The sequence below is a fragment of the Taurulus bubalis genome (genome assembly GCF_910589615.1).
Source record: "Taurulus bubalis genome assembly, chromosome: 17".
Taxonomy (NCBI): domain Eukaryota; kingdom Metazoa; phylum Chordata; class Actinopteri; order Perciformes; family Cottidae; genus Taurulus; species Taurulus bubalis.
The window spans coordinates 7,745,036-7,765,164 of NC_136605.1; the positions used below are offsets into that span (position 1 = coordinate 7,745,036).

At 45.1% G+C, this 20,129-nt stretch overlaps 1 protein-coding gene across 1 annotated transcript; it reads right to left on the minus strand.

Moving 5' to 3' along the window:
* Nucleotides 1-1,604: 1,604 nt before the first annotated feature.
* Nucleotides 1,605-18,395, minus strand: rnf216 (ring finger protein 216). The gene is made up of 17 exons (XM_079232715.1): nt 18,368-18,395; nt 18,106-18,240; nt 16,047-16,174; nt 14,588-15,919; nt 14,330-14,406; nt 13,346-13,454; nt 12,730-12,891; nt 12,518-12,629; nt 12,269-12,402; nt 11,585-11,635; nt 11,130-11,267; nt 10,491-10,639; nt 9,713-9,791; nt 5,065-5,162; nt 3,389-3,611; nt 2,762-2,831; nt 1,605-2,459 (listed from the first exon to the last, which is right to left on the minus strand). Exons 2-17 carry the CDS (start codon nt 18,170-18,172, stop codon nt 2,074-2,076), a joined length of 3,315 nt encoding a protein of 1,104 aa, XP_079088841.1. The 5' UTR covers nt 18,173-18,240; nt 18,368-18,395; the 3' UTR covers nt 1,605-2,073.
* Between the last annotated feature and the right edge of the window lie 1,734 nt (nt 18,396-20,129).

Sequence of the window (20,129 nt, forward strand, 5' to 3'; positions counted from 1 at the left end):
ATAGGCCCCTTAACCCAAAGAGAGCTGTCTTTTCAAGAAGCTTGGTTTGGTGATCACGTCATCATGAGGGTTTGTCCTGAGGTGAGATTTCCGCAGAGTTTCTAGTAACTTCCAAGTCAGTGTTGATGACCACATGTACTGTCGGTCCTTTGGTCAAAGCCAACAGTTTGAGCTCAGATCAGATGCATCGTTGGTCCGGGTTCTGGAAATGAAGCTGGGAGGCTCGCCATCAACTAGACTCGCTGGATCTCCTCACTCAGTTAAAGACCTGACCTGCATTTACAAACAGGTTTCTAGTCTCTGTTCTGCTTCCCTTCATAGTCTATACATTTCTCCGATGTTGTACATCATCATAATAGATCATAATGCTTTGTGTTTTCTACTGTTCAATGTTGCTACATGGAGCCACTACTTTTATGTCAAGTTTTTTTTTTTTTTACATAGTTTTAGTAACTTATGTAATTGTAATGAATGCAAAAAAAGTATTCTATTTTATTTATCACTTATTTTATTGTATTTAAGTTGTGTAATTGTATTCTATTTGCTATTTCATGCCGTTTTATTCCCTTTACTATTATTATAACTTCTAAATTACAGCTTTTAATTCCATTTCATTACATTTTCAGCATTTCATTGTCTCATGCACAAATTGCTTCGGTCTTTTCTGTTCTCTTATTTTCGGCTCGGCGGTCACCTGTGAAGCTTTGTGAACGGCACCAACCTGTATGAAGGTGCGATACAAACCAAAAGGCTGAATGACGGATGTTGGTATTGTGACCGTCAGCAGACATTAGCGCTTTGCTTCGTAAAGCGCTAACAGACTTGTTACATCCGTTCCTTGTCCCCTAACTCCAACCACTCGACCTGTGGCGCACTGCTGGGGTCCAGTTTGACCCCCAAAATAATTCTGTCTGGTGTCATTGTAGTTGCAGTGATAAGCACCTATTGTCAATCTTCAGAGGCCTCCAACTGTCTTTATTTCCACAGCGCTGTGCATGGATTTAGAGTAGATGTTAGAATACAGACGTACACAGTGATAAACTGCTGTGGAAGCCACAACACGTCCTTGTCTTTGTTAAATACAACGCACATCATTTCATTCATGACTGTTGTCTTGGCTGCTGAATAAGATTAAAGTCTAAATCTGGCACTCTTACAAACACAGTCGGTCTCTTACCGACCATGACTAAAACCATTAGGACCCCTGGGCTATAGCGGGGCTTCGCTCTGCTACTTTTATCGTCTGTATGCAGAAACGAGAGGCTGAGAGAGTGTGTGTGTGTGTAGCAAAATTATTTGTCACACTCGCAGCACACTTGGCTGAACAAAGAAGCCCACTCTCTCAGTAACATCACAAAGCAACGGCTGTTGCAACGCCATGATTGGCGGAAAGCCCCCGCTCTGTCATGTGATTGGAGCAAAGCCTGGAGGCTCAGTTATCATGAGTCAGCCCCTTTTTCTGCATGAGACCTGGGAGGAGGGGAGAGAGACTAAACGGGGTGTGTGTGTGTGTGTGTGTGTGTGTGTGTGTGTGTGTGTGTGTGTCTCTCAATGGAGGCAAGTTGAAACTTGTATGAACTGAAAACTTCGAAAAGTGAACATAAACTTTATTAGAAAACGGTGGTCTCTCACCTGTTACACAAAAGATACAGAAGGGAATGCTAACTTTTTTTTTTTATTCTTTCAATTATTTAGTCAAAAATATCAGTATAAACTGGAAATAAATTGCTTCGAGATTGTAGAGCGTTCATCAGTCCCACCCTGACGTATATAAACAGAAGCTGACAGAAGGAACATGTGCCGCGGGCCTCCTCTTCACTAACGAAGCTCAGCGAGAGAAAGCAAAGTGTCCGAATGTGTGCGTTCATCATCATCGTCAGACGCACTCGCCATTTCAGTGCTGTTTTAAAATCGGCTCAACAGAGAACGCGTCGAGCGGCAGGTCCGGGAAAAAACTCCCCCTGCATGAGCACACAAGCTGTGAGAAGTGATGTAGTAGAAAACCGTGATGGACACGGAAAGAGATACAAAATAACACGAGCGCTCAACAGACAGCACTGAAATGAGAGCGTGTTAGAAGCGCCGGTGGTACCGGTGGGGTCCGTAGTGCATGGGCAGGTCCATCATGTCCAAGTTATGGTGGTGGGGGTTGATGGGAGGGTGATGGTGGTTGTTGTTGTTGTTGTTGTTATTGTTCAGCGGCGCCAGGTGTTGTAAGGGCGGCACATAGGGAGCGGGAGGAAGCCGGGGTATCAGCACCTGGTGGTACATGCCGGCCTGGGGCGGAGCCGGAGGGTAGCGACCGTGCGGCGGCACGAACAGGGGAGCTTGCACCGCCTGCGGGTGCGGAGGGGCCGCGGGGTGAGGGATCTGGGGGTTCTCGTGCGGGGGGCCCACGCATGGCCGCTTGGGTTCGGAGACGGGCTCCGGAGGAGGGCCGACCCTCTTCCCTGAATTATCTGAAAGAAGGAGAGGAAATATGTTGAACCGTCGTCGGTCTCCCCTCGCCTGCCTCACACACTTTACACAAACACACTTCCAGACACAGGAAACACAACAGACAACATGTCTGAATAACTAACGGTTAAAAAAAAGACAAAGAGGAAGCAGCAGAGGAGAGGAATAATGTTGCTGCCCGGGAACACAATCCATTACATTTCCACATCAGTTTAAAGGACGAGGAGGAAACGTGAAACGGGGCCGAACAACTTTAACCCGACCTTAAGGCCGTCAGCGCTGAACACAGACACTCGGTACTGACCTTCAGACTTCTTATTCAGCTCGGCCTCTCCCTCCTTCTGGATATCGTGAATGATCCGCTCGTCGTCTTGCTGTAGAAACACACACACACACACACACACACACACACAGAAGTTGTTAGCGTTGCATAGCGACGAAGACAACAACTGTTTTACTGAGTTATCAAAGTGAAATGAACCCTTGTGGTACCCAGATGACTTGTGAGTAAACCCTCTCGTCTTTAGACGGTGACTGTGCATTAACCTTGTATACATGAGTAGAAATCGCTTGTTCAGCTGCAGGCTTGTTGTGTCCAAGTTCTGAGAAAACTCTGGAGGGCGGTCTAACTCGTGCTTCTCCAGCTTAAGAAATAAACCAGCCTCCACTGGCCCTCTGGTTACCAGGGTTGACTCATTGACGCCTTGGGGACGAGCGGTTCCTCTAGAGCTCACTCACTGCTCGGAGACTAATTGTTGCCTCAGGTGGCCGGTGATGCTGCGGCCGGCACAGAGTCAGATGCTCAGGGAGAGAGTTAGTGAGCATGTCTTGTGACTGGATGTGTGCACTGGCCGAACGATAAGAGTGACCGGACCACAACAGGTGGCTTCAGCGCTACCATCTACGAGCTCTTCTCTAATGAAGTGGTTACCGTGGGGTCCGTCCAGAGGGAGCACTTGCGGCAGTGTCGGCAGGGAGCGCCAGGAGAGCGGGCGTGCTGGCAGAAGTGGTTGTAGCCCGTGATGGGCTCTCTGCAGAGGTAGCACATGAAGCTGGCGCAGCGGCACGACATCCGGTTGCAGCCCTCCGACTTCACCAGACCCGTCCCGCACTTGACGCACTTCCTCACCCGGGCGGCCGTCATGCGTTCCTCGCTGCGGCACGCGGAAACAAAATGGACAAACGTTAAGAGAGAAGATACGTGACCGTCAGAGAGACACAGAGACATAACAGCGCTGCGCAGACGGTCTTGTTGAACTTTCTCCGGGACGGAGTCTTCCTCGTGCTTTTTTTTTAAATCTTGAAGTGGAATGAGACGTTTTGTCTGCAGCTCAGGTTCAGGATGCCATTTCCTTGAAGGCTTTGATAAGAACATCAATAGAAAGGTTTGGTTTCATGGAAGAGTTTAGGGATTATAAAATGTAGTCCATGGGCTAACAAGGACTGAACCGACATGGCATCTCGTTGATAGACAACAACACACATTCATGCAATCCTGCAAATGTCCCCGCTCTGGGACTAATAAAGGATTATGATATTTTAACTCATCTGTAAACAGAAAAATATGATGTACATGCTGATGCTGGCAGATTCCCAGTTTAATGTGCATTTATTTACTTGTCTCCGTGCCACCACCGATTTAGATTTTTTTATTGAGTATTAAGATAAAATAAAATAATCCTCCATTAGTCCCACAGCGGGGACATTTGCTGGAATACAGCAGCATAGTGGGAAGTACAAATAAATAAACAAGAACGAAAACATATGTGCCAGCGTTACCTTATATTAAAACTACTTAAATTGCAGGTGAATCAAATGATATTCACCATAAATCTTGATAAAGATAATTATTCTCAAAGTCCACTGAGGCCTCTCACAGTTTTTCATCATCTATAAACACCAGAGACCAAACCCCCAAAATCAGGAGGGACTCAAGTTGCCATCGTGATTCTGTTAGTTACTGATCTTTCCACCAGGCCACTTCCTGCCTCTTTCAGCACCAGGAAGTAAAAAGATCTGTGTGGCGCTCAAAACAGGAAGTACTGCCTGCGGACCTGCTGGGCCACAGGAAGCAGCTGGCCTCTCACTTCCTGGAGTGTTGTCCGGGAAACTGAACTGTTTACCCAGCATCCTCTCCGAGGGAGGAGCAGAGGGGACGGCGAGAAAACGGAAATGTACAGAGCCTGCTAAGACAATTCAAAAGGTGGTGAAGATAAAATGTTTTATTATTATTATTATTATTATTATAATAATAATAATAATAATAATAGTTGGTTTCTTAAGATTCTCGGGCCCATAGAATAACCACTAAGCTTCCTGAAACCCAACAGAGGACAAACTACTCAGTTGCTCTATTGTTTAAGTTTAATTTCATTTCCTAAATTAATACTCTCTGCAAAAAAAGCTACATATCTTTCATCCCAGCTATTTTATTTTAAATGTATATACATCTTTCATCCCTGTTGTTTTTATATTTTATTTTGTCTTTGTAAGAAAGTTGCTGCTACTCCGACAACAAATGTCCCCTTGGGGATTAATAAAGTATATATTCATTCATTCATTGTCTGTGTGTCGATAAAGGGAGTTTGTTTCTCTCAGAACACTCACAAGAGCACCCTCATGCGGATCTCGTCCCTCTCCAGGACCTGCTCACACGTCTTCCCCACATGCTGCTTCCACTGGACGTGGCACTTCCTACAACTCTCCTGAAGGAAGACGAGAGAGGAATTGGTCAGATGTCGTGTGTTAGGGACGAGGTGGAAGGAAAACATCGGAAAGCAAAAGAGCGAATCGTTTCATTAGAATCTCCCTGGAACATTTATTCTCTTTTAGGTTTCTGTTTTTTTTTAACTACACCATCAAATACCAAGAGATTAACCCACATCCTCATCCACCCTCTTGTCAAACTCTATTCCAGCTGCTGAGTGAGAGGAGCCTGCAGTCCAGAGTTCCTCCAGTCTGCTCTTTATGCTGCGAGTGCTGCCACTGCAGGACGAGCACAGACACAGCTTCTAGGTGTGGCTCTCCCTGCAAATGTGAGTGAGAGTGTGTGTGTGTGTGTGTGTGTGTGTGTGTGTGTGTGTGTGTGTGTGTGTGTGTGTGTGTGTGTGTGTGTGTGTGTGTGTGTGTGTGTGTGTGTGTGTGCGTGCATGAGTGTGATTTGATCGCTGCTGACTGCTTGGTTGCCTAGAAACAGCAACTCCATCCTCCAGCCTCCTTCGTCGCGTCAGCCCGAGACGTTCAGCTAAAGGACGTGACGAGCCGCCGGCATTCTCTCGCTCTCCCTCTCTGTCACACACACACACACACACACAACCCTTGGCTAAGTGGTGTCACCATAAATATTTGAACCGCTCATCCAATATTGAAGATCGTGGCATATGACAGCTGATGCAGCATCAGGATGATCTATTTCTCCACGGCAACCTCCAGTCTGACCCTTAACCTGCGAGGGAAACCCTGCGACGGTCATAAACCCACCCTTACGTCCTGTGACCTCTTTACACACCCGTCCATCACTGTGTGTGTGTGTGTGTGTGTGTGTGTGTATGTGTGTGTGCAAGGTCAGCCAGAGGGTGGGGAGTTGGACAAGCCAGAGTTTTCGTTGGCATTTGAAGCGGTTTGGAAGCAAGCAGTAAAGAAAAACCACAAGGACCTTTATAGCCAGAATGTGGTCGCTCCAGCAAAGAAAGAGTCGATTTCAAACACGAGACAGACGATGAGTAGACCAACTGTGTTCACATTTTTGTGGCGCTTCTGATTTATAAGGGAGTGCCCGAGCAGTGACAAATCACGAAGCATCGTGGTGAAGAATAGGAATGAGCGTGACCGGGTTAAAGCAGAGTGAGAAAACCGTCTGGTCCACGACACCGGTCCAACGTACGAGTCGTTGGAGGCGGGGTGAGGTTTGAGCCAAAGGACTCAAGTATCAGAAACAAGCCGGATCACACAAAGACCAGGAGGCAGAGAGTGAGGCGGGGAGGAGGACGGAAAGCAGAGCGGTGAAAGATCACCCCCTGGTGGTAACCTAGAGACCAGGGACAGCGCGAGACAGAGAGTGTGTGTGTGTGTGTGTGTGTGTGTGTGTGTGTGTGTGTGTGTGTGTGTGTGTGTGTGTGTGTGGGACCTGTTGGAAAAAGCTGTTGAAAAGCAGGAACACACCTGAGCTCTTATAGCGTGGCTAAAAATACAGCCGGTGACGTTGAGTCAACCCGTCACACGAGGGCGTGTCTCCACACAGCCGGGGGCTGATTTACATACAATTGAGTGTGACTGAAATGTGACGAAGGTCGGAGACACACACACACACACACACTCACACACACACACACACACACACCTTCATGAAGTAAAAAATGGCAGCAATGTGACTCCAATCGGGGATATAGTACACGTTTAGCTGTTAGACTCGAGTCATTCACAAAGCCATCCTGCTCCAACTTGTCCTCCACCCCGATTCACCGCACTCCACTCTCTCGGGTCCTACCCTCCTTCCTCCCCTCCTTCCTCCCTCCCTCCCCTCCCAGTATCACCTTCCTCCAGCTTCATTCATACTTTGCCTCTCTCCCCCCACGGGATCCCTCTCTTTCTCTAATTCCTCTCTCTGCAGCAGCCCTTATAAGGCAGTGCAGCAGCTTGCTTCTGATTGGGGGGCTGCGCTGAGGGTGCGGCGGGACGACTTTTTACTGCAATCATCAAATCTGAGTGCAGGCTTGATAATGCATGAGAACACAGCACTCAGACACACGCAGACTCCGAGGCACAGATTCAGCTCTTGTTTGCACCGTGACAGCCTTCCAGCGGCCGACATTTTACATTCCTCCACTTTCATGAAGTAATCATTCGCAGGCCGGGGACAAGCCTGTCCAAATGTCCTCATGAACCACATGTGGAAAACATTAGTAGGGGAGCCAGGGGAGAGGAGGATTGGGAAAGAGCGGGAGGGAGGGAGGAGAATCTGGGTCAAACTTGACCTGCACCACATTTGAAATGGAGGAGGAAGTGCGTCCAACCAGTAAGGAACCAGTATGAGGGGAGGGGAGAGTGCAGCCAGCCAATGAGGCGGTGGTGTGGGAAACGGCGGGTGGGCTCGCGGATGTGTGTCAGTTACATAATGAAGCCCCTCCCTGCTCGTAGGCTGAGCGCGCTGTGAGGCCGACTGTACGACAACTATCTGCCACCGCGGGACCAGGATAAAAAAATAATTAATTAAAAAAACAGAGATGCAGTAAAACTAGAGGATGTAATTCTGATATTCTTGCGAGGGGGAAATGTGTGTGAGTGAAACCCAAACTACACAAACACACACACACACACACCACAGCAACTACGGATTCACATCCTGATTCCTACACAACTTAAAAGAGGAAGCAAGTTGTGTTCACTTTCTTTAGCGCTTGAAAAAAAGAAGAAAAGGGCATGAGCGCCGTTTCCTCCATAACTCCGAGTGTCCATGTAAACTGCAGAGTACGAGACAGGAAACATATTCCAACAGCGGATCCAAATCCGCAGCTGTTACCGTCTACGCTGCAGAAGGAAAATATTCAGAAAAGGGATCCGACCAAAATAAATCTGGAGCACGTCTAACTTTCTTGTATCTTTGGGTGTGTGTGTGTGTGTGTGTGTGTGTGTGTGTGTGTGTGTGTGTGTGTGTGTGTGTGTATGAGAATGTAATGGGATGCAGCTGTGCAGTCACACTGCAGGGCAGCTGCTATGAACCTCTGGCTCCACCTACAGGTCAGTGGGCGGAGTAGCAGGAGAAAGGATGAACATCTATTCACGTTCACGCAACCGCAGAGGTTTGTATGATTATCAGGGCCGTCCTCAAACAAAGACATTCTTAGTCAGCTAACACTCAGAACACTTCAAAACCACAACGATTGGTTGAATAACCGCTAAGAGGGGGGCAGCCCTGATGAGTATATTTAAGATTAGGGTGAGGCCCTGTATCTTCCCCGGCAATAACTGAAATGACAATATATGACTTAAACAGGGATATAATAAGGGCATCTCATAGTCTGGTCGCTCACGGAGAAGCAGCTGCTTTTAGGAAATACATGACTGTGTCTGTGTTGCCAGAGGAACTAACGGATATTGGGCAAAGTCAGCAGATGTGAAATAAAACTTTTATAGTCCGACTGGAGACAGAAGATCTCTTGTGCTACAAGAGCATTATGTACACGTATCATAAAACACAAACAAGCTGAAAGGGGAACACACCAAAGTGGGTTTTTCGGGTCTTGGGGGAACCCGAGGCTACGCTAGCCCCCACTAGCATAACACAATCGAACCTCTGTCCGCCAACGGCCGAGTGGCATCGCACGGTTTTACAAGGAAATAAAAGGCGTGTAATGTAAAAAGACGATATCTCTGGTTTGTTTAATCATCAAATATCTCCAAATGTGGCGTTTTCAAACTACTTATTTTGGCCAAACATCCTCAGATCGCATTAGTTCACATCTACTTGAGGACGGGTGCCAAGCGGTGACTATACATATTTATTAAGTTGGGCTGTTGATCTCTCTCTCTCTCATTCTGTCAATGTAGTGAGTGATAGTGTGTGTTCTTGCGTCTTGTGTGTGTGTTTGTGTTGAGTCAGAAGTAGTTTGCTGCGGTGTGGCGGGAGCGAGTGTGAGACAAGAACAGAAGCAGAAAGAGACAAAGACGCACCACGAGAAGGAAGGGAGGGTTGTGTTTGTGTGGTGTGACTGAGAATATGAGTGTGTTTGTGTGTCTCTTTGCCAAATAATAGAAATTTCAGACTGGAATCCATGTGACAGCCTTGGCAGACACACAGCAACGCCGCCCGCCCCTGCATTCCTCAGACAGAGGGAGGAGGCCCCGAGATAAACAGAGACAGAGGTGGTGACCTCGCCAGATGGAACAGTTTCATCATCTGCAGAAAACTGCTCATCGATCTTTTTTGATCTCTCGTGCCGTGTCCCGGCTGCACGGAGGAGATTTATGCCGACGTGGAATGCCGCACACAGAGCTTTCGGGTTTCACCGTCACAATGGACTAAATTATTCAGGATGTTGAATTAAAATCCAGGTTCAAGCTCTCTTTTGTACAGTACAATTTAATCCTTACAAACAGCCATATATGATGCATGTATTGTGCACGAGTGAAGAGCGTTAACCTACATATTCCTTTACAGTTGTGGTCTGTAGAGGAAGAGCAGCAGCAATACAACAGCCTGGCCTCCCAGGAACCTCAAAGTGTTTGATGAACTAAGCAAATACATAGCGGGACTGACCTTGCGGCACCGAGGGTTGGGACAGCTGAATAGAGACCTGTCTTTGTCCAACAAGGCTGGGAAATTGCAAAACGGGCATCTGAAAAGGCCGAAGAGGAAGGAGGGTTAAGGAGTGAAATGCATGATAAGCCGTAAGGGAGACACAAAACAACCCAGATATCCAAATCCCACAGTGAGGAAACAATCAGACATTATTTCAGGTCTTTTATGAGTTTTTTACGGATCACCTTTAGGCCATGAAATAACATGCATCCTGTTCAAAATGCATCAAAAAATATTATTATGACTAATCAAAATACAGCGACCGTGTGAACCTAACTTCGCTACACAGAGACAGGAAGGTTTGCAAATGAAGCTGGACAAGCAGCTGGAATATCAATGTACTGGTCCAAGTACAAGTGAGTAAGTGAGAGGAAGTGTTTGCTGGCCGTCCTGAAGGATTAGGGCTGCAAATAACAACTATTTCCATTATCAATTAATCTTCTGATTATTTTCTTGACTTCAATTTAAGTTTAATCTTAAAAATGTTGGAGAATATTGAAAAATGCTCATAACACTTCCCCAGAGCCCATAAGGACATAACAAAGAACTCAATCTGGGAACTTTGACTGTTTGCTCGTAAATTTACTTTTTAGTTAATTATCAAATGTGTTTATTTGGTTGATGAATCGATTCATTGACTGATTGTTTATGTTCTATAAAAGGATGTAAACATCATTGAACAAAAAAAAAAAAAAAGTTGTTGACACATGTAACACACACACACACACACACTTACCGCACAAGTTCATCAGCACAGGTGGCGGCGACGGCCTCCTCCGCCTGCCTCTCGTAGTATTTACACAGTATGTTCTCTGGGAGGACCTTCTCCAGCTCACACACCGGGTAGGAGCACGGGCAGCCTCCCTCCATGCAGCTCAGCTCCGACTGCAACATGAGCGCACACAAAAGTTATTAGGAATCTGCAGGTACGTTCACAGCCACCTTCAGCCAACACACACACAGACAATGACAAACTCCCTTCATTATAATGCAATCCAGTACAACAACGTCACAAACTGGTTTCATAAAGATGAACCAGCACCGGAGAGGATTCAATACAACGCTCTTTCATTTTTGCATTGGATCATATATTATATTTATTTTATCTTAAAAACTGAAAACTCTGTATGTATTTTAATCTGTGCTCTTTTTAACATTAAAACACCAATCGTGCTGCTTTCCAACCGATATTTGACTTCATGACTGCAGCGATCACATTCATTTCTATAGCAAGACTACAGCTCAGGAAGACATCAGGTTTCATAGGAAAAAGACATTTATAGTTTCCCGGCAACATTAACGTGTCCTATTTAAATGTTGAGTGAGTGTGTGTGTGTGTGTGTGTGTGTGTGTGTGTGTGTGTGTGTGTCCGTACATTTCCGGAGCCAAACACTGCCTCCTTAGCGTATTTGACCAGGCACTCTTTACAGAACAGGTGTCCGTCTGAACACTGCGTCATCTTCTCAAACGCAAACTCCCCGAAACAGCAGCCGCACTCAATCAGCTGGCCGTCCTGCAGAGAGAAACATACAGAGATATGTTACGTAGCTCGTATTTTTAAACTTAGCTCGGGTTTTTAAACTTCTCAAGAGTTAACACATCGACTGATTTCACTCACGGATTATCAAATACAGAAACTACAAACCAAGATGCTACAAGAGTACAAGTTAGTAGAAGTAGAAGAAAACCTCGGACTTTCAGCTGTTTGCCTTTAAGGGAAATACTGAAGGATCTATTTTAAAACCGGTCTCAAATGTACTGTCAAGTGTAACCACGATAACAACAATGTAGCCGGATCCACTGTGAAGGTTACATCAGTGTGCCTCCTACCATCTTGTATTCATCCTCATTGACCTGCAGAGCCAGGAGGAAGTCCTCATGCTGGGGAGAGAGAAAGGACTTCGGTAAACTGAGAGACGTGACGTGCTAAGAAAAGGTTTCTTAGTTCCTAAAAAGAGTGTGTTCCAACTGAAAGCAGCCACGTCTTGGCGAGAGGCCAGGTCTGTAATATTGAGCTCTATGTACAAGCAGCAAGTCAAGGCTGGAAAAGGTTTACTTGGCAGTGATATTGAAAGTCATAGTATTATATTCTCTGATGCCAGACATGTTGCCTATGCCATTTTAGCAGCTCAGTAATCGGTGTCTGTTACCATTAGTTGTTATTTAATGAGTAATTTTATATTCCCCGTTAATTTAGAAGGCGTAGACCTCGCTTTAAAAAACGCCCAAAGGAGTCGTTGCAACATAAATCCAATATTACCTATGGCAATATTACTCAGATGAAATACATTATGCTGAAAGCACATTACCCTTAACTCAATGTTCTACAGCATAAAACAGAATTTATAACTGTATATGCACAACATTTTCCAGGAAAAATAAAGTCTGTAGACGTGAATGTAACAGTGTGTGACAGAGGGGTGTGTGTGTGTATATATGTGTGTGTGTGTGTGTGTGTGTGTGTGTGTGTGTGTGTGTGTGTGTGTGTGTGTGTGTGTGTGTGTGTGTGTGTACCTCTGCCCATTCCTTGGCCTTTTGCTGATAGAATGAAAGCTCATTCTGCACAGAGGCTTCCAGGTTGCTGTACGTTCTGCAGTAGCGACGGTCATTCTCCAAGAAATACATCCTCTTCTCAAAATTCACCGAACCTGCAGGACAAAAGGAACCGACACATCAGTACACTAAAACATCTGTTACTAGAACGCTGATGGAACCTCATGATGCACCCGACAGATAGTGTACTGTAGTCAAAGGTTTGTTCACCGTGCTCAAAGTGGAAGTCGACGTAGTAGCGCTCTGAGGAGGTTCTGCTCCGTCGTCTCTTTCCTGAGGCGTCGCCTGAATCTTGCCACTTCTTCAGAGCTTCACATAAGGCCTGGGAGCGAGAGAGACATTTAAAGACGCGTTCGTAAAAGTGGCGAAAAAGGTCGATTCGTAATGGCGTTCCTGAGACGTGCTCATGGGACCGCAGGCACCTTGCGTGTGATTGCATAGTGTCCCTTCAGAGCGTTGAGGGACCATTTGATGTCCTGACAGCTGAGCATCCGGAAGTCGGCCATGAGCAAGTCGGCAGCCTGCATCACAGCCTCAGATCCCACCGCGCCCAGTTTGGTATAGTCGAACAGGTCCTCGGTCACCTGGAAAGGACCCGAGACAGACGCGTGAAACACAGCGCCGAGACACAGACAAAAGAAAAAGACATTGTCTAACTGCGATTTCAAGGCTTTGTTTCTCTTTCTAATTGTAGGGTGGTGGCAGGAGAGACTAAAGGTTTGTTTCTGTTTTGTGTAAACAAGTTAGAGAGCCTGAGGTGAGATTCTCTACTGCTCTGTGCTTTCATACACCAAGAAAAGCTCGATTGTAAAATGTATTTATCTGCCAAGCTTTGATTGACGTAATAATGAGGAACAATCTCTCCTTCCCTGTTTTTCCAGTTCGTCAGTTTGTAAGCGCGCTGTGCGTAATGCTTTTTATATCCCACTCCACTACAGCCCATCTGAGGTAAACTCAAGTTGGGTGTTTAAAAACCTGCCTTTACAAAAAAATAGGTCTTTTACAGCTTTTCATCGTCTTAACCAGGCACACACACACCTCTGTCTCGGTTCCTCCACACTCCAGTAGGATGCTGGTGGGAGCTGCTGTGGCTCCTGCAGTACCTCTCCTCGGATACTCCGGGTTCTCCAACAGCAGGTTACAGATACTGCAAACAACAGAGGGGAGCCGCGTGTGAACGAGTTTGCACCGACAGACACACAGTTACAGGTGTGACGGTCTTTCAATACCTGAGACAAAACAAAAACAATACTATATATATATATATATATGAAAAATCATTTGTAATATTATAGCTCAATTGATCAGTCAAAATGCCTCCATTAGAAATGAGCATTGAGAATCTAAAAACAGGGTAACGCTTAACTGAATATTAATAAAGAAAAGTGTTAGAAGAAAAACGCATTTACTCTTGATTTAGTACTGTTTTTCATGTTACCTTCAGAATCATTAGCAAGGTACATTAGTTGGTTGTATTAGTAATAAAGCCAGTGATATGTTAAATGCTTACACATCCTTGGCTGTTCATCTGATAGAGTCAGGAGACTGAAGTATCAGTAAGTCTCTTGTTTAAGAACAGTATGGTTTGCAGCCTTGTGACTTTGGCCCTGACCAGCCAGTCTATCAAAAGACAGGCAGTGGCTCATGATGGAGGCATGAAGACGTCATGCGGGCCTCTGTCTATTGATAACATATGTATTTAAGAAGGTGGGCCTTCTCTCATTCTTTGAGCAGTTCAGGATACACAGTTGACATATCATGTTGTGTAATTCTGTAACTGTTTCTCTTTGCAAATAATAAATGTCCTGATTAATGATTTTACCTCAAGGTGTCGAGTGAATTTCTCTAACAAAAAGTCACCTGCATCTGAATAAATCACGGTATAAAGAGTGTCAACTCCACAAGTTCAAAGGATACGGAGGCAAATCTAGAAACCTTTTCAGGTATTAATTTCCTCAGCAGTTGCATCACTTATCACTTTGTATGAAGTGCTGGGAGGAAAGAAAAGCAGATGCTTCTTACACATTCAAGTCTTCCACATTATTCGTTTGGATCAGTTCCGCTACATAGGCTTCTTCGACATCTGGGAATAGATCCAGCTGGAGAGGCAACACCAAGAGTTGAACAGGTGGAATGGAGTTGGGACAGAGGAGGTGAGAACCATATTTACACCACAATTCAAATCATTTAACGTGATATTAACCAACTGGTGAGCTTTAAGAGACAGATAGTAGACATGCAGACCACACCAATGCATGGACCACTTGTGCTGATACTCACAACACCAGTGATGAGGGCTCTAACGTGGGGCTGCGGCTCCGCTCTCCCTTGTGCTGCAGAGGGACCGGGCCTTGCGTCTTCTATTCGGGGAACGTCCTCTGGTGCGGGCGGGACCGCGACCAGACCAGGGGCAGGGTTGACTCTTCCTGGGATTGGAGGTGGAGCCAGAAGGCGACCGTTGAGGGGGACTGAAGCTGTGGCAGCTGGAGGAACAGGAAGGTTTGCGTTCACGTTAGGAACCCTGATGTGAAAGCTTCCGGCTGCTGGGAACAAGCCAAAGGCACCACCAGCCTGTGGCGGAGGATTGGGAACAGCTTCCCCGGGCGCTTGGCTCCCCAGGATGATCCGATGACCCGCCTCTGGGGGTCCAAGTCTCTCTGGTGCTGCAGCTATTAGCACTGCAGGGGGGACCACCTGTATCTCCAGGGGATGTTGAGGTGCTTGGACTGGAGGCTGGGCAGGAGGCTGGGCCTGGGTCAGGGTCAGGAGCTGTGGTTGAATCTGAATGAGATTGCCCTGCATTTGATGGATTGACCCGCGCTGCAGTGGGTTGCGGGGCCTGAGTTGCAGCTGGGGTTGGGTTATGAGAGCAGAGGCTTGGATGCTCGGCTGCTGGGGAAGAACGAGTAGTTTCACCTCCTTCGCCTGGGTGAGGCGGGGCTGCAGGATTGTGGCCCCTCTGGACTGGATCTGCGTCGACGTACCGGACTGAGACTGCGTCCGCGTGCAAGACTGGGACTGTGCAGATGAAGTAGTGGCCTGAGGATTGTCTTGTGACTGAGTGCTTGTACTAGCCTTTTCTTGAGTCTTGGTAAAAGAACTTGAAGCAATCACACAATAGTGTGTGGCACTTTTAGAGGTACTCGGCTGGGGCTCCACCTTTACGAGTTCTGAAGAGCCAGCTTGTGGCTGCATAAGCCCGGAGGTGCCGGGCTGAGGCGGATAAAGTACAGGTATAGGTGCTCTGGATAAGTTGGCATTTGTGGAGGTAGATGGGGTTTGGATAGAAACTTCAACAAGTTCCACTTTTGTATGCGCTGACGTACCGGCCAGTTGCTGCGGGTTTTTGTAAAGTTTTGGCTGAGACGGTGTGTGCGATGACGAGCCGGGTTGTGGCTGTGCGTGTCCAGAAGTGCTCGACAGCACTGGTGTCTGTGTCCGTATGGCTGGCCTTACTATGGAGGAGTTGGCCTTGGCATCGCTGGAGGTAGAGGGGGAAGACCCAGGGTCCCCAGCTGCGCTACTATGACCTACAACTTGAATTAGGTTGTGCGAGGCCCCGCTCCATTTCGCTGCTGGGCGAATCATGTGTCTGCGTGCAGGAGTTTGCGGCTGCAGGAAAACACAGGAGGAAAGTTGAAAGATGGATGAATTTCTGATACGACACGCATAAAAGTAAACACTAAAACACACAAAGTAATATGTACAATAAAACATAAGACCAGGGTTTATCCGTCACCTCCAATATGCTGATGTCATCATCTGCGTCGTCCGGGACGAGCACAGGGCTGCCAGGTATCAGAGTCACAGGCTCCTCGTCTGAGTCATCAAAAATGGTGATGAGCTCCCTCTTACGGGAACGGGAGCCTTCACAGACACGATGCAAAGTAAATATTACAAATTGTTAGTTATTTATGTCTTAATGGAAAAGTGTGTTCAAGAGTAGGAAAAAAACAAACTGAAAAGAACTATTTTCATGATCACCATTATTATCATTATTATTATTATTATTATGTTGGTTCAAAACATTCTTTTTTATCTTAGTACATTGATCTCTGTGGGGGATGACTTCTGCATTTGAACATCCTGTTAGTTCTTTGTGTTTGTGTGTCTCCCTAGTGTCTCCTATGTGTGTCTCCGGATTGTTCATGCCCTACACCTGTGTATCCCCTCTGTGTGTCTCCTGATTGTTCATGCCCTACACCTGTGTATCCCCTCTGTGTGTCTCCTGATTGTTCATGCCCTACACCTGTGTATCCCCTCTGTGTGTCTCCTGATTGTTCATGCCCTACACCTGTGTATCCCCTCTGTGTGTCTCCTGATTGTTCATGCCCTACACCTGTGTTTTCCCTCTCTTATATAAACTCCCTTGCTTTCCCTTGTCCCCTGCCAGATTGTCGTGTGTTACAGCCGAGCGCTCCAGTGTTGTTCTAGTTGCTATCCCTTATCTGTCTGTTCTGACCCTGCCTGTCTTTGACTCTGGATTCATTGTCTGCCCTTTTTGTGACTAAGTAAAGCACTTTTTGATTTTGGCCACACCGTCATTTTCCTTCTGCACCCGAGTCTCTGACAGGAGTATAGCTTGTATTTTATTCAATTATTTTCATGTGAACTTGTTTTGCTAACATTTTGGTAAAATGGATTGGAGAAGAGGGCGGCCAAAATTCTTCAGTTATTTCATAAATTCTTCCAATAGAAATTGTTATGTGACTGGCTGCTGGAGCCTTTGCAACTCTGAGCTGGGCATGAAATCCACTAGGTTGAATAATAAGTACAAACAAAAATCTTGCAAACAATAAGTACAAACAATCAATCTTGTTCCTTCCAGTCAAAAGTTACAATAAATGAATAATATATTATAGCTCAACCAATACAGGATGTTTGAGAGTAAATGAATACATAATATGTTGTACATAAATGTTCTCAACACAAACAAAAATCTCCCTTTAATTAGTATTTTTGTGTGTGCAAGAATTACAATCAAGAAATGTACCAGGCAGGACATTTTACAGTTGAAAAATGAACGTCTTGCTACTCTCTGGTGGACAAACCATAGAATAGTGACACTCTTACAAAACATACAAAACTGTCTTTTCTTGTTACTTATCGCTACTGATACATCTGCAATTAACTGATATTGGACTAGGTCAATATATTATTCATTTATACTTATCTGCTTCTTCCCCAGGTGATATTTCACACGTTCATGAAAGAAAGAATGAATAAAAAGCTTAAATGTGCTTTAAACTGTAATTTTACATGTACAAATTGAACTTTGCAATACAAAGCGGGGTAGTTTACCATGCTTTGATATAAAGTGTAGATGTTTTCTTCATACTGTACTTCACCTGATGTGCTGATATCTTCTGTTCATTATAAACCAAAGTAGGAAAAGCAGCATTATACAGTAGTTTTTACTGTAGGGTTGCATCTTTCACTGACCAGAATGTCCATTTTGTACTTCTTTGAGGCCGAAGCCTGAACACATTTGTCATTTTGGAAAATATTACCTTATCACGATACAGTCATCTTGATGACTGTGATGCAAAACTAAAAAGGGACGTTAATGCCAAGCTTTCTGTCATACTTATTTTGTGTCAAACAGCAATGCTGCTTGGCATTAGGAACCTCAACCTTGAAACTATTTCTGGCAGGACTGATGCATACACAAGTAGCATAGTTCGAAATGTTGTAACACCAGGGCAAATATGACAAGGAAAGTGAGCCCGCCTCAGTCAAAAGCTACATTGGACTAAAGTCCAGTGCTGTGGATATTGACTCAGACGAATGTGTCTTACCTTGGCTGCGGTGGACGTTGAAGCTTGCCAGGTGAATGACATCATCATCACTGCCTCCATCTGCCATTGTGAAACTAAACTTACCAGGCCCCCTGAATCAGCCCACACACAGAGTCACTGCTTAATCAATACCATCTATACACACACACACACGCACACACACACACACACACACACACACACAGTTAAAATGCTGTTATTCTCCTGGAATTTCAACAGATCATTAGACTTTAAAATGTGCTTTACTTGTCATAACATTTACCACACAAGAGGAAGGTTGGCCTCCACCCTGTTACCGTAAATCATCTTATCACGCAGTGCTAATAAAGACCGTATGAGCGACTAACCAACGGCATGTGAGCAGAAGAGAACTAGCCAAAGAGGAAGCTGAACACACAACCGAAATATAAAGCATGGGGACCAGGGTGGAGGGGTTAGGGCTTGTGTCACCATGTAGATATAGCATCAGCTAGCTAACCGAAAGTTGATTATATGCGTTGGCCAACCCAATAGGAACGCGTAGAAAGATCCACTCCGTCATCTTTCACTTGCTCACGCAGACCTACTGTCGGATCTGATCAAAGTTGGCATGAAATCGATGTGTATCTTCTCTGTTGTGAAGCAGCACACGCCAACACTGCGAGAAGCTGTCAGTGTTGCAACACAAGCTGCATAAACTTGCATTTGTATCCACCGACTTGACGTAACACTCGCTGAACGGCTGAGTGACTGCTGTAAAAAAACAAAAACTGTCAGAGTAGCGATCGATCGTTTCCGCGAGGACACACAGAACAAACCGCTGCTCTCCGCTAAGCTAACGTTGGTTAGCTTGGCTCGCTAGCTAGCTGGTAGGTTCTAGGTTCAGGAGTTAGCTCACTTCTGTCGGGTTTTGTGTCCATAACATTGCCTCAAACAAACCACACGCAGTCTGACATACAGGCACGAAAAACACACGCGCAGATATGTACATTACCGCAGCGTCGTTTTGGAGAGCCAATACAAAACGCCTTCTTTGAGTGGACTGACAATCCGTGAATAACGAAACAAACTGCCAAAACAAGAACAGCGGCAACGTCACGCGTACGGGAGCCGGGGCTTCTGGGAAACGGAGTCCTGGAGGTTGAGGGTCTCTTCAGCATTGTAGTTGCTAGGCTTTACGAATACACACCTTGGGAGGATAGATTATATTTACAAGTAAAACAAATGTAAAACATGAAAATAATAATAATTTTGACATGCTATGATAAAACGTGAAAGTGAAATAAAGGAACAGTTAAGCACATCAACTATAGTATGGTTTAACTAGGGTTGTCATTTCAAATATAGAACTCTCAAAAGGTACAAAACATCACCAAAGGCCATACAATCTTTATTTCCAAATGTTGATAGGTCTACATTATATTTATAATTAAATTAATCAAATATGTTGTTTGAAACTATAACTGCACACTAAGCTTTGGTACAGATGTTGGCTCTTTGGACAGCTGGAAAGGCTGATGAAATAAAAGATAAATTTGCTTCCAATGCATGTAATTAGTACATCAAGGTTTGTTAAAGACTTTAATATACAGACATTATTGTTGCTTGATTTGGATATTAATATATAGAGAGAATAACACACACACACACAAGGAATGTATTTTCAATTTAATTTCTTTTAATATAATCTTATTTACATTGTATTTTTTCATAAATGTTTAGTACATAGTAAGTTACAATACTCTTGCATCCATTACACAGTGAACTCAGAACCTAGAAAATGCAGATTGAAATGGTACTGCTTAACAGTCTTTAATAATCAATCTACAACTAATTTAAACTTTTTCCACATTGCTCATTCATCATTTAGGTATTTGATTTCATTCACTTTGGAGGATTAATGACTGCAAAGAGACTTTGTTCATTCATGGTGGTCTTGAGGACAAGGACTTTTTTTTTTCTTCTAACACCCAGGCTATGGTGAAAAAGTGATGGGCAGAGAATGTCAGGGCTACAAAGAAACAGAAAAGATGGTGACATGGATG

Bases quoted from the DNA above. Each gene is read 5' to 3' on its own strand.
- rnf216 (XM_079232715.1), bottom strand. From the start codon at position 18,172: ATGGCAGATGGAGGCAGTGATGATGATGTCATTCACCTGGCAAGCTTC. The intron at 9,792-10,490 runs GTAAGTGTGTGT...CGGCCTTTTCAG, and splicing joins TGTGCTGATGAACTTGTGCG to ATGCCCGTTTTGCAATTTCC. The intron at 3,612-5,064 runs GTGAGTGTTCTG...CGCGTGCCGCAG, and splicing joins ATCCGCATGAGGGTGCTCTT to CGAGGAACGCATGACGGCCG.